Source organism: Anabrus simplex, chromosome 2 (genome assembly GCF_040414725.1).
Source record: "Anabrus simplex isolate iqAnaSimp1 chromosome 2, ASM4041472v1, whole genome shotgun sequence".
Classification (NCBI taxonomy): Eukaryota; Metazoa; Arthropoda; class Insecta; order Orthoptera; family Tettigoniidae; genus Anabrus; species Anabrus simplex.
In genome coordinates this window covers 161,409,052-161,425,229 of record NC_090266.1, presented here as the reverse complement: position 1 = coordinate 161,425,229, position 16,178 = coordinate 161,409,052, and the positions used below count along the sequence as shown (strand labels likewise).

Here is a 16,178-nt window from a genome sequence, read left to right as displayed (position 1 = left end):
TAATTGAAACAAAATTCCACCATGTATTTGTCATTTCATGACACTCTTAAGTGATAAAATAAACCCGATGCTAAACGTGCATCACCCAAACAGCTGTTCAGAAGGAACCAACAACAACACGATCCGCGAGGATCTTACGTTACGTCGTTCTGTAGGAACAAAACTGCGAAATGCAGGAAACACTTATTCATCACGCATTTAGAAGAAATGCCAAACACTGAAGTTAATTAAAAAGTGGTAAATCACTTGAAAATTATTATTATGAAACCGACTTTCAGATTATGAATGGTTACGTTACGCTTAATAAAATTACAAGTCCACAGAGAAAAAATACACAAATTACAGAATTCTTTCCTACTTAACAATGACTACCATCACAGATCCATCTACTTATTGTTTGTCCCAACACACTACTTACAAAACTATCAATTTACCGAGCTTAACTACGTATAAAAATGAAAGAACGACAAAGATTGAAAATAAAATATATTACTGGCTGACGAATCGAATCCACATTCGTAACTCAAGTCTCACACTTATACGTCGAATGTCAACATGCACACCGCCAAAGCAAAAATGGACATCATAACGACAAAACAATTATGTCCGTAAAATAAAAGAAAATACCGAAGTTCTTTGAACTCAAACACGCATGGAGAACTACAGCAAAATATTTAATCACCGTTAGCTCAGTACCCAATGTTGGACAACCCTCATTTGCCGATAGCGGTTCCATGAAATGAAATGTCGTATGGCTTTTAGTGCCGGGGTATCCCAGGACGGGTTTGGCTCGCCAGGTGCAGGTCTTTCTATTTGACTCCCGTAGGCGACCTGCGCGTCGTGATGAGGATGAAATGATGATGAAGACAACACATACACCCAGCCCCGTGTCAATGGAATTAACCAATTAAGGTTAAAATCCCCGACCCGGCCGGGAATCGAACCCGGGACCCTCTGAACCGAAGGCCAGTACGCTGACCGTTCAGCCAACGAGTCGGACAGCGGTTCCATAATCTTAGGTAAACACCTTCCAGCTGCTGAGGGCTGCGCGCAAGTTGGGCCTCGTTATTACCGATCTAACACTCTTCACATTTCGTATTTTACTGTAGACACTACCTTCGATCAGGTCACTTCGCAAAAACATCTAATCTAAGACTTGAGTATGTACAGCTGACCTCCCAGACCTCTCGTCGGGCCTACTTAACATCTGTACACCCTAACACTGACCTCTATGTACACGTACCTTCCTAATTCTATCGTTGAGGGTGAACTAGGACGTCTCATCATCAGTATACTCCTAGGATAACATGTGACGTCCTAAATCTATTGTCGGGCGAAAACTGGGTCGTATACGCTTCCCCTAGCATATCAGGCGAAATCGTAATTTCAAACAAACTCTGGTATTTTAAACTGTAAATCTGGTCGAAACTACTTAGACACAACAAAACAACTCTTGCCGCAGAACGAATGCAAGTCGAAAAAATGCAATAAGTTTCTATCTTGTTACAAAAAAACGTGAAATTGAAAATAAATATCGCGTGGCGAACAATCCCCCTACTCAAACACGATCTCAGCATGCGCAATGAAGTTTAGGAAAGAATAATATAGACTTCCAACACACGTCTAACATTTAGTGGATGTCGTCAAAAATAATAATCATCACCAGCGCAGAGATCCATACTACAATTTTAGGGTGAGGCCCTCAGATCGCCTACCTTCATTTTTCAAACATACATCCAATATCTATTTCACAAATGCTCCGATTTACTGATAAATTACCGCCTTGTAATTTATGAACTTTATTAAATGGAAACTCGTCATTACAGTCAAACAACACCAACCATGTATTCAAATGCTCTTTTATCCTTGAGGTCATATTATTCTAACATTCATTACTGACTTTACGTAACTAGTCACTTGAAATTTTACTACCAAGAGTTACCATCTTCACCAAAAATCGTTTTTCACTTGGGATCTTATTTGACGTTTACTGTGCTTCACACTATAATTATCACGGAGCGACCTTCCCCAGGTCCCAGCTTTCGGATTGTTAGCGGAATATACTACAGCCTGCCACATAAATCTCACATTTAATATACAGCCTGTCTCAAAAATCCTTCCTCGGCAAATATAGCCTGTCTCAAAAACTCTTCCTCGGCAAATATAGCCTATCTCAAAAATTCATTCTCCTCGCCTTCTCATGGCGGTATTACGTAAAATCCAGGCTCCCTTTTGCCTTCAACATTTCTACCACTCTCATCTCCACATATATAAATTCTTCGCTCTCAATCCATTTTTCTTATATTTCAAGACCTTTTTCAAATCTCAATCCTCTTGTGAAAAACAACAACTTTTATGAAAATACACCTTTTTATTTTTACTGTTACTACAACTTTCGGACCTCGAGATTACAACAACACACCATGATTTTTCATATCATCGACATACACGATATCACAAATTTTTACTTCCCATGAATAAAACATAACTTTATCGAATTTCACTGGAATTTTTCTAAACGCCCGCAATCCTTGTAGAACATGCTTGTTAAATCCACCTTTAACGTAGGAAAGTTTTATCCCTCGGTAGACATTATTATTATTATTATTATTATTATTATTATTATTATTATTATTATTATTATTATTATTATTATTTCGAAAAAAATCTGAATTCAAACGATATTCGAAATTAAGACATTCGCCACGACTACTTTATCATGATCACCTTCCTAATTTTCCTCACTTCGGACAATATCTCAAAGAGCATTAACACAAGATTTAAACGTCGCATTTTATAGTTTCTTGATGTGAATTTTTACAAAACTAAAGATTTTCACACGCTGACCAAAATTATAATACTTTTTTTCTGATCATTACAAAATATCACCCGGACACACGCAATGAAAGATTTGGTTGGGACAAACAACATTCTAACTACAACATTGATTAAAAGGTTACAGACCTGTGATCTTAGCCGTCATCCTTGGAGTTCTGGCTGCATTTAGCCAGCAAACCTCTCGACTAGCCTACCATAGCTAGGTTATACATCTTCTTTATAAATATAACTTAAATTACACAACACTTTCCAACGCACTTTCAAACGTTTAGCAAGCGACGAACACTCTGCTCAAATGACCACATCTACTGCGTTCACAAGACTGTCCCCTTCTCGCCCGACTACGGCCAGGTGTTCCAAAAGATAAGAAACCAGACACAGTAGCTAACTTCAAACTCCTCTTTAACAAACACACACTGAATACCGAGAGAAATTCAATCACTTCTAAACCTTCAAAGTTTCATTAGCAGCAGCTCAGAAAATTTCTATCATCTTCCATTTCTAACAGAAGATCTGAACCATAGCCACGAACATGTAATAAGTTATTTGGAGATCAACTTTTTTTTACACTTTTCTGCCGACGATGGGCGTGGGCTCCGCTGCTTCAGAAACCAGACAGACACTGAGAAATATACGGAGGGAGGTTTCTTTTATACTCTATGGGGTGACGCTACTCACAACATGGAGCTTGGTTATGCAATATGCTAATTCCGCATCCAATAGACCGATTTTTCTGAAATTTGTTCCATGACTTCGGACAGACTTACAATTTATTTCTGTGTTAATCTCATAATTTTCCCATACTCGCAATAGGCGAAATAAATTATTTCTGCCCGGGCGTTTCGCAGGTTTTCTTCATTCATTGACCTTGGCACGTTGTGGGTAGTCCGCGGATCTGACGCAGATTTGTCTCTAGGCTTAACTGCATTTGTATTTACCCTGGGGGTTCTGTCTTCCCATAGGGTTTAAGAATAATTTAGATTCTTTATTTCAGGATTTACTGTGTTGCCAAAATCTCTCGTTACGAAGAATTCCTTAAATTTGAAAAATTGTTGAATATTCGAAGTCCACCGAAGTGTCACGGTATTTCACGAGCTTGCGGCTCGGCCAGACACGGGGCGCTCGCTCCCACGAGACAGCCAGACTCATGAAATGGCCGCTCTCAAACAAGTAACTTTTATTTGAAATAAATATTGAGAAAATAAAAAAAGTAATTTTCTCATCGTAGAATTATGGGTTCAGTATTAATATTAAATATTAATCTCTTCGTCTCCGTTATCGGTTTACGTTCCAGGGTCGGTTTTTCCGTCGGACTCAGCGAGGGATCCCACCTCTACCGCCTCAAGGGCAGTGTCCTGCAGCTTCAGAAACTGGGTCGGGGGAAACAACTGGTGAGGATAGCCAGTACCTCGCCCAGGCGGCCTCACCTGCTATGTTGAACAGGGGCCTTGCGGGGGGTGGGAAGATTGGAAGGGATAGTCAAGGAAGAGGGAAGGAAGCGTCCGTGGCCTTAAGTTAGGTACCATCCCGGCATTTGCCTGGAGGAGAAGTGGGAAACCACGGAAAACCACTTCGAGGATGGCTGAGTAGGGTATCGAACCCACCTCTACTCAGTTGACCTCATGAGGATGAGTGGACCCTGTTCCAGTCCTCGTACCACTTTTCCAATTTCGTGGCAGAACCGGGAATCGAACCCGGCCGCTTCCTTCCCAGTCCTAGCCTTTTCCTGCCCATCGTCGCCATAAGACCTATCTGTGTCGGTGCGACGTAAAGCCAATAGCAAAAAAAACCAAATGAGTAAGACAAAATGCTTTTAACTTGGTCTTTTTTGACTCACTAATATCAGGTTCATTGATAACACTCTTTGAAGAGCAGACATACAGAAGCAGAGACAAACGTCGTCACTGATGAGATAATCACTAACATTTTCTTAATTCACATAATATCACAGCTTTTTGTAATGCAACAAGTTCAGTTGATGGCCGAAGCAGTGTGTGTGTAAAATGCCAAAGGTTGCTCATTTAAAATCAGTGTTTGGGTTCCGATAAATTTACCTGACATATTTGATCCGACATCAAACCCGTGAATCAAATCTTGAAAGTTTAATGCAGACTTTTCAACTTTAAACATTTAAATGTAAGTAGAGGGTGGGGTGCTAAAGACCCCCTCAGCCCCTCCCTGAATCCGCCTCTGCATACCATGATAGTGAAGATATCCTACGTTTTCCTTCGTAACGGCAAGCTTGGAACACTTAAACAACTGTTAACAGATGTCTTGGTGCTCCTAGAATATCACAATTTGATGTTACTAAAACATTGTTAAAGAACTATATAAATATTAACAGCTCACTTGGTGCAGCGGTTACACATCTTGGAACATCATAGGAAACACTAATGCTTTTATTGGGGTTTCAGGTACGCCGCTTGGAACACCGCAGGGAACGCCTGTCGGAACACCTCGAGGACCCAGGGATACCGGAGGAGACTCTTCGGACACCTTGAGCGAGACGGATTCTCAGAAGTCGTTACGCATGCGTAGGAAGTTGCCTCCCATACCTGACCATGAGTTGGCCATGAGTGGGCTCTCTGACAGCGCCAAGTTAACTTCTTCACAGGATAAGTTCAGGTACCTTGTATATATGTGTATGTATGTATATTTAACTGGTTGAGCTTGTCATCAAATAATTCTATAAAGCATCTTCAAAAATACAACGGAGGTTAGTACCCTAAAAATGGAAAATTTTGACATCTGATTTTATTCCAAAATATAATTTACAATTAAATACAGTATGCGGCAAAACAAGCTGTACTTAAATTTTCGCTAGCCTGTAATGATTACCCGCTTTTGGTCAAAGCAGGTGGTTCATAGGGAAAACGACGTGTTGATTCCGAAAATACTAACCGTTTTGTCGCAACACGTACATATTTTATGTAATTAGATATTATATATATATTGATGGTCGAGATTTAATGTAAATTTAAGGAAATTTGAATTCATTTCATAACGTTACGAAAAACCACACCCGGGCGACTGGAGTGGGACATTGATGATGATGATGATGATGATGATGATGTTTCGAAAGTTTTCTTCTTCTTCTTTATCTGTTTACCCTCCAGGGTCGGTTTTTTCCTCGGACTCAGCGAGGGATCCCACCTCTACCGCCTCAAGGCAGTGTCCTGGAGCTTCAGACTCTGGGTCGGGGGATACAGCTGGGGAGGATGGCCAGTACCTCGCCCAAGCGGCCTCACCTGCGATGCTGAACAGGGGCCTTGCGGGAGGATGGGAAGATTGGAAGGGATAGACAAGGAAAAGGGAATGGAGCGACCGTGGACTTATGTTAGGTACCATCCCGGCATTTTCCTGGAGGAGAAGTGGGAAACCATGGGAAACCACTTCCAGGATCGCTGAGGTGGAAATCGAGCCCACCTCTACTCAGTTAACCTCCCGAGGCTGAGTGGACCCCGTTCCATCCCTCGCACCACTTTTCAAATTTCGTGGCAGAGTCGGGAATCGAACTCGGGCCTCCGGGGGTGGCAGCTAATCACACTAACCACTACACCACAGAGGCGGACTCGAAAGTTTTTACCAAGCATAAAAATACATGATCAACTCCAATATTAGTGTGTAGAATTCAGTGAAAAAAATGCTTGATCATGTACCACTTAGAAAATATCAATAAAAACAGATATCCTAAAATTCTTATATTGTGCAAATTTACAAAACTATGAAAATAATTTTGACATACACACAAAAAATACCAGTCACAACAATTGGTGGAATACATAATATTATGGAAAAACTGTAAAATATATAGTACGGCGGGGGGGGGGGGGGGGGAGTGGACCACCTAGTAACCCTAGGTGAAAATAAAATACAACCTCAATGTTATATTGTATTGGATGCTTTGTATTCTGTAAGAAAACCGGACTCCGTCACTGAATACAGTGTGCTACAATATTATTTACAATCACCAATAACATCTCAGACCTCAGAAGAAAAGTTTATTTTCCTGGCAAGTCATTTACGGCCACCTATTAGATCATTTTCTTGCAGATCTTTAAGGGGTGTCCAAATTTAGTGAATTGTGATCAAAATCATGATATGAAAGGAAGTGATGAGGCTGTTGTGAAAATTCCTTAAGTGATATGAAAAAACGGAAAGCAGGTTTGAAACCAGCTCATGACTTTTATTCATGTTAATTTATAGAATATTTTTTTGCAGATCTGTAAAGGGTGTCAACATTTAGTGAAATGTGATCAAAATCATGCTATTAAGGGAAATGACGAGGCTGCTGTGAAAAATCCCTACGTGATCCGGGAAAATAGAAAGGAAACTTGAATTTATTAAACTTTCACCGCAGGAAAAGAAATAGTATTGTGCAGGCTAGTGTAACATTTTTTTTAAAATTTCGTGTGGCTATTTCTAGCAGAGTGCAGCCCTTGTAAGGCAGACCCTCCGATGAGGGTGTGCGGCATCTGCCATGCGTAGATAACTGCGTGTTGTTGTGGTGGAAGAAATGTGTTATGTGTGGTGTGTGAGTTGCAGGGATGTTGGGGACTGCACCAACACCCAGCCCCCGGGCCATTGGAATTAACCAATGAAGGTTAAAGTCCCAGACCCAGCCGGGAATCGAACCCGGGACCCTCTGAACCGAAGGCCAATACGCTGACCATTCAGTCAACGAGTTACAATAATATGTTATGAACATCAAGACACGTCATTATAACATCTTCACCCGGAGCGTTATAATGTTGCTACAAACAATGGTCATCACCGAATTGATTTTCCACAGTAGGTATAGTTGGGGACAAAACATGACGGCCTCAGTTCCTGGAAGCGAGCTGGAAGCCAGCAGTCAATCACACCCTGCACCCTGCTGAGTTAACGAGTTCTAAGTGATCCTTGTTTGTTTTGGAGAGGTTGCCAAACCACTTTCTTCCTCATTCTCTGTTGTATTTACCATTTCTTCGTGTAGAGTGCAGTAGCCGATTTGGCAACTCGGGCTGCAGTAGAGGTAGTAAATCCTATTAAGTCGCTAATAACACCGAGCTGCCACTGGAAAGTAGTGGTGTGAGGCGAGGTCGTCATGATTTGTCCTCAACTATAGTACGAAAGCATTCAAAATGTGTCTATATCCTTCTGTGTTTACGGTACCATGCAGTCCTACAAGAAGGCCGAGTCCATGCCATGAGAAACATCCCCACACCATAATGCCACTTCTTTACGAGCTTCACTGTTGGTACTAAACATTCAGGTAGATAGCGTTCCCCGGGCATTCTCCATACCCAAATCCTCCCATTAGATTGCCACAATTTACAACTTGATTCATCACTTCAAATTACCTGTTTCCACTGTTCCAGTGTCCATTGTCGTCGCTCTTTATTTACTCCAAGCCAAGTGGCGCTATTCACTAAGAGGAGAAATGTTGGGTTTATGGATAGCTGGTCGACGATGAAAGTAAGACTGAGTGGCTCAGACGGTTGAGGCGCTGGCCTTTTGACCCCCAACTTGGCAGGTTCGATCCTGGCTCAGTCCCGTGGTATTTGAAGGTGCTCAAATACGTCAGGCTCGTGTCGGTAAATTTACTGGCACGTTAAAGAACTCCTGTGGGACTAAATTCCGGCACCTCGGCGTCTCTGAAAACCGTAAATTAGTTAGTGGGCCGTAATGCAAATAACATTATTATTATTCGACCATGAAACACTATTCTTTTAAATTCTCGGCTCACAGTCTTGGCATTGGCTGTACTTTGCGTAGTACTTTTGAAATTCCCTGGTGATTTTTTTGAGACAACTGGTGATTTTTCTACAGACAATCGATGATTTTCTCGCACCGCCCTCTTTAATTTTCGTTTGCTCCTGGGTGTCAGAATATGTGGCCGACCAGATCGTGGTTATGCTGCGGTTGTACATTCACGTTTCCAATTTACATTTACATCACTGACAGCCGCTTGGGTACATTCGTTAGGATGGAAATATCCCTTACAGAATTCGTGCATACAGGTTGTATCAGAACTATTCTTTCCCTTTCTTTCTTTCTTTCTTTCTTTCTTTCTTTCTTTCTTTCTTAATCCGTTTACCTTCCAGGGTTGGTTTTTCCCTCGGACTCCGCGAGGGATCTCACCTCTACCGCCTCAAGGGCAGTGTCCTGGTCGGGGATGGGAAGATAGGAAGGGGTGGACAGGGAAGAGGGAAGTAAGTGGCCGTGGCCTTAAATTAGGTACCACCGGGCGAGTTGGCCGAGCGGATAGGGGCGCGCGGCTGTGAGCTTACATCCGGGAGATAGTGGGTTCGAATCCCACTGTCGGCAGCCCTGAAGATGATTTTCCGTGGTTTCCCATTTTCATACCAGGCAAATGCTGGGGCCGTACCTTAATTAAGGCCACGGCCGCTTCCTTCCAACTCCTAGGCCTTTCCTGCCCTATCGTCGCCATAAGATCTATCTGTGTCGGTGCGACGTAAAGCCACTAGCAAAAAAAATAGTTAGGAACCATCCCGGCATTTGCCTGGAGGAGAAGTGGGAAACCACGAAAAACCACTTCGAGAATGCCTGAGATGGGAATCGAACCCCCTCTACTCAGTTGACCTCCCGAGGCTGAGTGGAGCCCATACAACTTTTCAAATTTCGTGCCCGAGCCGGGAATCGAATCCGGGGCTCCTGGGGTGGCAGCTAATCACGTTAACCACTGCACTACAGAGGCGGACTATCAGAACTATACCGACAAAATATCAGGGATGCTCTTCGTGTTACGTTAAGAACGATGGTGTAGCCAGATTGGTGGAGAAAGTTTCTTCTTTTCAAGAAAATGAGGTTACTTTTTGTTACTTCCGGGCGCGCGAACTCGCCTATTTGCTGTGCCAGAGAGCCAGCCGCTGCTGTGCTTCCGGGGTTAGAAGGGGCGGGAGGGGGGAGTGTGGTGTATGATGGAGACAGAGGTAATGCTCCTCGTTCGACTCGCACAGGATTGTCCGTGTCTATTACAGGCAATATTCGTAGCTGTTTTATTAAACAGCCATTGCACACACAGTATAAGAACACACGGCGATTAAGACACACTTGGCAGTCAAGGAACGCACCAGATCCTTTCTCCTCTCCTCTGTTGGTCGCAGTATCAACATGCTCGAAGAAGCAACACTGCCGCCCCACGAGTGTGTATTCATTCACTCACAATATTGAAAATGAATTGAAATACCGAACGAAGGAAACAATACGTCCGCCTCTGAGGTGTACTGGTTAGTGTGATTAGCTGCCACCCCCGGAGGCCCGGATTCGATTCCCGGCTCTGCCACGAAATTTCAAAAGTGGTACGAGGGCTGGAACGAGGTCCACTCAGCCTCGATAGGTCAACTGAGTAGAGGTGGGTTCGATTACTATCTCAGCCATCCTGGAAGTGGTTTTCCGTGGTTTAGCACTTCTCCTCCAGGAAAATGCCGGGATGGTACCTAACTTAAGGCCACGGCCGATTCCTTCCCTCTTCCTTGTCTATTCCTTCCCATCCCCCCCACAAGGCCCCTGTTCAGCAAAGCACGCGAGGCCGCCTTGGCGAGGTACTGGTTATCCTCCCCAGTTGTATCCCCGACCCAGAGGGAAAACCCACTCTGGAGGGTAAGGAGATAAAGAATAAGAAGAAGAAAACAATACGCCCAATGGTATTATTACAGTAGATGTTCAATATACCGTCCGCCCCTCCTACTTCGATGCACAGTTCACAAGGTGTAGTAGTGACCTTTGGACTCTGTTCAGGCTGTGTGGTTTGTTGTGAACGACCTGGAAAGCTGCCTGTATTCTTGGTACAAGTTCATCCTCTCTTTGTACGGTTGTCGCATAGTAGTCAACTTGTGTAGAACAAACTCTATCCTGCCTACTTGGGCTGGGAAGCGACTATGCGAAGCGAACGAGAAACTTGTACCTCTGTCTCCCACTTCCCCAGACAGCGGCTTTTGCTCTGGCATAGCAAATACGGCAAGTTCGTCAATCTGAATCGCGCGCCCCCAAGTAAAAATGTAACCTCATTTTTTTCGAAAAGCAAAATGTTCTCCGCCAATCCGATTGCTCCATCGTTCTGAACATAACACGAAGAGCATCTCTGTTTTTTTTTTTGGTATAATTCTGATATATCCTGTATGTGGCTACCAATGCCATTGGCTTCTAGAAAAGTATGACATAACATGTTTTCTCGTAATTTCTAGAGTCTCCAATAACCTATTCACAAATGGATCGAATGTTCTGTAACTCTCTAGTGACAAAGATACGTTGTTCTGGACTATTACCCTGTGTTTCAAAAGATTACATTGGATTTATACATCATATTTACAGGTAATAATAAATTATACTCTGAAGCCTCCGTGGCTCAGACGGCAGCGCGTAGGCCTCTCACCGCTGGATACTGTGGTTCAAATCCCGGTCCCTCCATATGAGATTTGTGCTGGACAAAGCGGAGGCGGGACAGGTTTTTCTCCGTGTACTCCGGTTTTCCCTGCCATCTTTCATTCCAGCAACACTCTCCATTCTCATTTCATAGCATATATCAATCATTCATTAATCACTTTGGGAGTGGCGACTCCATCGTACTACTAGCCTATATATGATTCATTCATTACATCCCTGACCCGGTCAAAGACTGGAAAACAGGGTTGTAGGTTTTCATTTCAATAAATTACATTCTATTAATTACGTGTTCTTCCTTTAAATAAACTCTTACTAATATACATACAGCAGACGTGTCGTGACATAACTTCACATGTTTTGTTACGACCACGATTTATACCAAATAAAGTCCGTACATAACTACGTAAATAATAATAATAATAATAATAATAATAATAATAATAATAATAATAATAATAATAATAATAATAATAATAACAATAACAATAATAGACGTAAACGACTTCATAACCACACCTCACAAGTCATAATAATAAGAATAATAGTAATAATAAAAATAATAATAGTAACACCTACTATTCGAGCTCGATATTTTTACTATTTACCCATGGGTTTAGGGAATTGTTTCCAAGTTATACTAGTCCTATACACTCTCATCATACTGTCCCCAACATCCCTGCAACTCACAAACCACATACAACACTATCCATTACAAGAACACGCAGTTTGCTATACATGGCAGATGCCATCCACCTTCCTCGGAGGGTCTGCCTTACAAGGGCTGCACAAGGCTAGACATAGCCTCAGTCAATTTAAATTAACTGACCAATACAAACCTCCCTGCCTCTTATTTTACACCGATACCATGTGTCATTTGTTGTTGTTGACCAGTGTACAGGGCTGTCCGGATACTTTTGATCACATAGTGTACTGTGTCTTGTGACACCCAGGACTTGTACAGTCGGTTTCGGAGAAAAGTGTACGCTTGGAGTTGACCAAGACAAGAAAATAACAAACATATGAGAATAGGAGAGGGATGTACAGGACGGGCTGCCTGGCCGAGGAGGAAAAGGCGTACTTGCTTTACCCGGAAGGTCGCGGGTTCGACTTCCTGTCAGGAAGCCGAAAAATTCAAGAAACGAGTTTTTCATTTCTGAAGGTGTACATGGCCCTGAGGTACGCTCAGTCTACATAAAAAAGAGTACCAAGTTAATTCCTGGTGGCCGGACTTATAACTAACCACTCTACTCCACACCGAGCTCGATAGCTGCAGTCGCTTAAGTGCGGCCAGTATCCAGTATTCGGGAGATAGTAGGTTCGAACCCCACTGTCGGCAGCCCTGAAAATGGTTTTCCGTGGTTTCCCATATTCACACCAGGCAAATGCTGGGACTGTACCTTAATTAAGGCCACGGCCGCTTCCTTCCCATTCCTAGCCCTTTCCTGCCCCATCGTCGCCATAAGACCTATCTGTGTCGGTGCGACGTAAAGCAACTAGCAAAAAAAAATCCTCTACCCCCCAAGTGCCGAGATTACGGCGTTTATGGCCTGTGCGAAGATGACTTTGCTTTCTTCTTTTTTGTGGGATGTACAGTAGTAGTTAGGTAGAAATAAGAAAGTTAACACGGAAAATAACTGGTGCAGACAGAAAGGGTATAGGTAGATGTTTCATTGTTAGATATCTTGATTCCAAACTGACGGAAGATAGTCAGTACCCCAGTAGGTACCGTAAACCGGACAACCCAAATGTTTGAAACACGAAATAGAAGAGAGACCGGGTGAGTGTGGAAGTTGGAACAATTGACTGCTGTGTTCAAAGTTGTAGAATCCATTTCAAGAACCGACTGCTTGGTACTTAATAATGCCTACAAACGAGCTCGATAGCTGCAGTCGCTTAAGTGCGGCCAGTATCCAGTATTCGGGAGATAGTAGGTTCGAACCCCACTGTCGGCAGCCCTGAAGATGGTTTTCCGTGGTTTCCCATTTTCACACCAGGCAAATGCTGGGGCTGTACCTTAATTAAGGCCACGGACGCTTCCTTCCCACTCCTGGCCCTTTCCTGTCCCATCGTCGCCATAAGACCTATCTGTGTCGGTGCGACGTAAAACAACTATTAAAATAATAATAATAATAATAATAATAATAATAATAATAATAATAATAATAATAATGCCTACTGACGTGTTATGCACATCCTTAAATTTAGAGGTACGCCAAAGAACACTGTTTCATGGCGAAATTATCGCAGAACGTGGTTTCTTAATAGCGATCATAGCTGAAGGAATTTTAAAACCTGGTAGGCTATATGATTATTCTTCTTCTTCTTAATGTTAATGAAGTGTATGCACAGATCTCTCCCACCAGTTAAAGATTCTGGTGAACATGCAGACTTCACTTAATTCCCCACCTCCACCTCGCTCGCATCCACTGGCCAGAAAACACTTTGTAGGCTGTTAGGTAGGCGTTTGGTAGGCGAAGCATTGCGTGTTATTCTGCATCGGTCTGTTACGTATGTAAAGCAAAGAATGGTAAACAGTATGTTTTTGATTAACGTAGTTTTCGATATGTCATGTGAGTAACGAAATATGGTAAGTTATTTTTGGCCTTCCTTTGAAGTTAAGTGCAGCTCACGCTATTCCCTGCAATAACAACAGCCAGCTTCCGCGCTGATAGCTGCTGTAGGTAGGCCTAAACAGTTACGAGAACAATCACAATTTCTGTCTTTATGTTATTGTCTTTAAATTTAGAAAATCAATATACTGCAAATTCATTATTACTGTCCGTTGATGAGCCAGTGTTAATAGTTACAAACTGTTTTTTGTTGCTCTTTGCTTTACGTCGCACCAACACACATAGGTCTTATGGCGACGATGGGACAGGAAAGGCCTAGGAATGGGAAGGAAGCGGCCGTGGCCTTAATTAACGTGCAGCCCCAGCATTGGCCTGGTGTGAAAATGGGAAACCACTGAAAACCAGGGCTGCCGACAGTGGGACTCGAACCCACTATCTCCCGGATGCAAGCTCACAGCTGCGCGACACCAACCGCACGGCCAACTCGCCCGGTAGTACCAGACTGTTAATGACGTAAATTTTGCTGTAATATATATTGAAATTTTGTCCATCTCTGCAGTGTAGTGGTTAGTGGGATTAGCTGACATCCCCGAAGGCCCGAGTCCGATACCCGATTCTGCCACGAAATTTGAAAAGTGGTGCGAGGACTGGAACAGGGTCCGCTCAGCCTCGGGAAGTCAACTGAGTAGAGGGGGATTCGATTCCCGCCTCATCCATCAGCGAAGTGGTTTTCCATGGTTTCCCCACTTTTTCTCTACGCAAATGCTGGGATTGTACCTGACGTAAGGCCACGGCCGCTCCCTTCCCTCTTCCTCGTCTATCCCTTCCAATCTTCCCATCCCCTGACAAGGCGGCATAGCTGTTCAGCATAGCAAGTGAGGCCCCCTCGGCGGGCCTCCAGTTGTATAAAGTCTCACACTCCAGGACACTGCCTTTGAGGCGGTAAAGGTGGGATACCTCGCTGAAACCGATCGAAAAGCCAACCCTGGAATTTAAACGGACCTTGAAATGTTAACACTAGAATCAGTGCCGGATTACCCAATAGGTGTATGGGCTCCACGTGTTAGGGGCCCCAAGAGAGGAGACTAAATTTAGGCTCCATGTAGTAAATTATGTGGCTGTGTAAACGGCGGATAAGTTTACTAACACATTTTCAATGAGTTTCTGAATTACAATGGCAAGATGAGTTTCTTTAAAATAATTATTGTCGTGCGAATAGCACTTGTGCCGGCCCCGTGGTGTAGGGGTAGCGTGCCTCTTACCCGGAGGACCCAAGTTAGATTCCCGGCCAGGTCAGGGATTTCTACCTGGATCTGACGGCTGGTTTGAGGTCCATTCAGTCTATGTGATTAAAATTGAGGAGCTATCTGACCGTGAGATAGCGGCCCCGGTCTGGAATGCCAAGAGTGACGGCCGATAGGATTCATCGTGCTGACCACACGACACCTCGTAATCTGCACGCCTTCGGGCTGAGCAGCGGTCGCTTGGTAGGCCAAGGCCCTTCAGGGCTGTAGTGCCATGGGGTCAGTTAGTTAGAATAACACTTGTCTTTCATACAGTTCATGAAGTGTAGATATGAAAAGTAAGAAGCATGGAGCTCGACAATTGTTACCATAGTTGACACTGAAGGATGACCCTAGTGACCAGTTTTACTGACCAAACTCATAATAAATGCTTCTGATGAACGACATTTTTCAATTAAAACCGCTTCAGGGTTGTCATCGAAATTCAGTGGCGCAAGAACTACTAAATTCTCTGTCCGGCTCCATGGCTAAATGGTTAGTGGGCTGGCCTTTGGCCACAGGGGTCCCGGGTTCGATTCCCGGCAGTGTCGGGAATTTTAACCATCATTGATTAATTTCGCTGGTACGGGGGCTGGGTGTATGTGTTGTCTTCATCATCATTTCATCCTCATCACGACGCGCAGGTCGCCTACGGGAATCAAATCGAAAGACCTGAACCTGGGGAGACGAACATATCCTCGGACACTCCCGGCAATAAAAGCCATATGCCATTTCATTTCAACTAAATACTCTTGCCATTATTTCTACTTAATATGACATCTTCCAAAAAAAAGTCTTTCGAGATAATCTCAATGATTTATTGCAAAAAAAGAAGGGAAAGAAATGTTGAAACTGATCTTGGTTTGTTTGTAATTAACATGTACTTTTCTGTTTTGCACTGCTGTATTATATTACTTAACCATGTTAATAAGTAATACTGTTTTCCTTTAAAGTAACTGGAATGTTAATATCATCTCAATGATTTGATCATGTTTAGATTTGTTAGGTGTTTTATTAAAATTTGCGAGTGAAACTAAATACTTGGTATGAAGTATTTATCAAGGGCGCCCCGAAGATTTCAACTGCCTATAGGCCCATA

The 16,178-nt window shown here is 43.1% G+C and overlaps 1 protein-coding gene across 1 annotated transcript in view; it reads left to right on the top strand.

The window, feature by feature from the left end:
• LOC136863474 (uncharacterized) overlaps nt 1–16,178 on the top strand; it is a 338,595-nt gene that overhangs the window by 164,477 nt on the left and 157,940 nt on the right. The window contains exon 8 of the mRNA XM_068225954.1: nt 5,253–5,436. Within this exon, the coding sequence (XP_068082055.1) occupies nt 5,253–5,436 (184 nt within the window). The remainder of the gene's footprint in view (nt 1–5,252; nt 5,437–16,178) is intronic.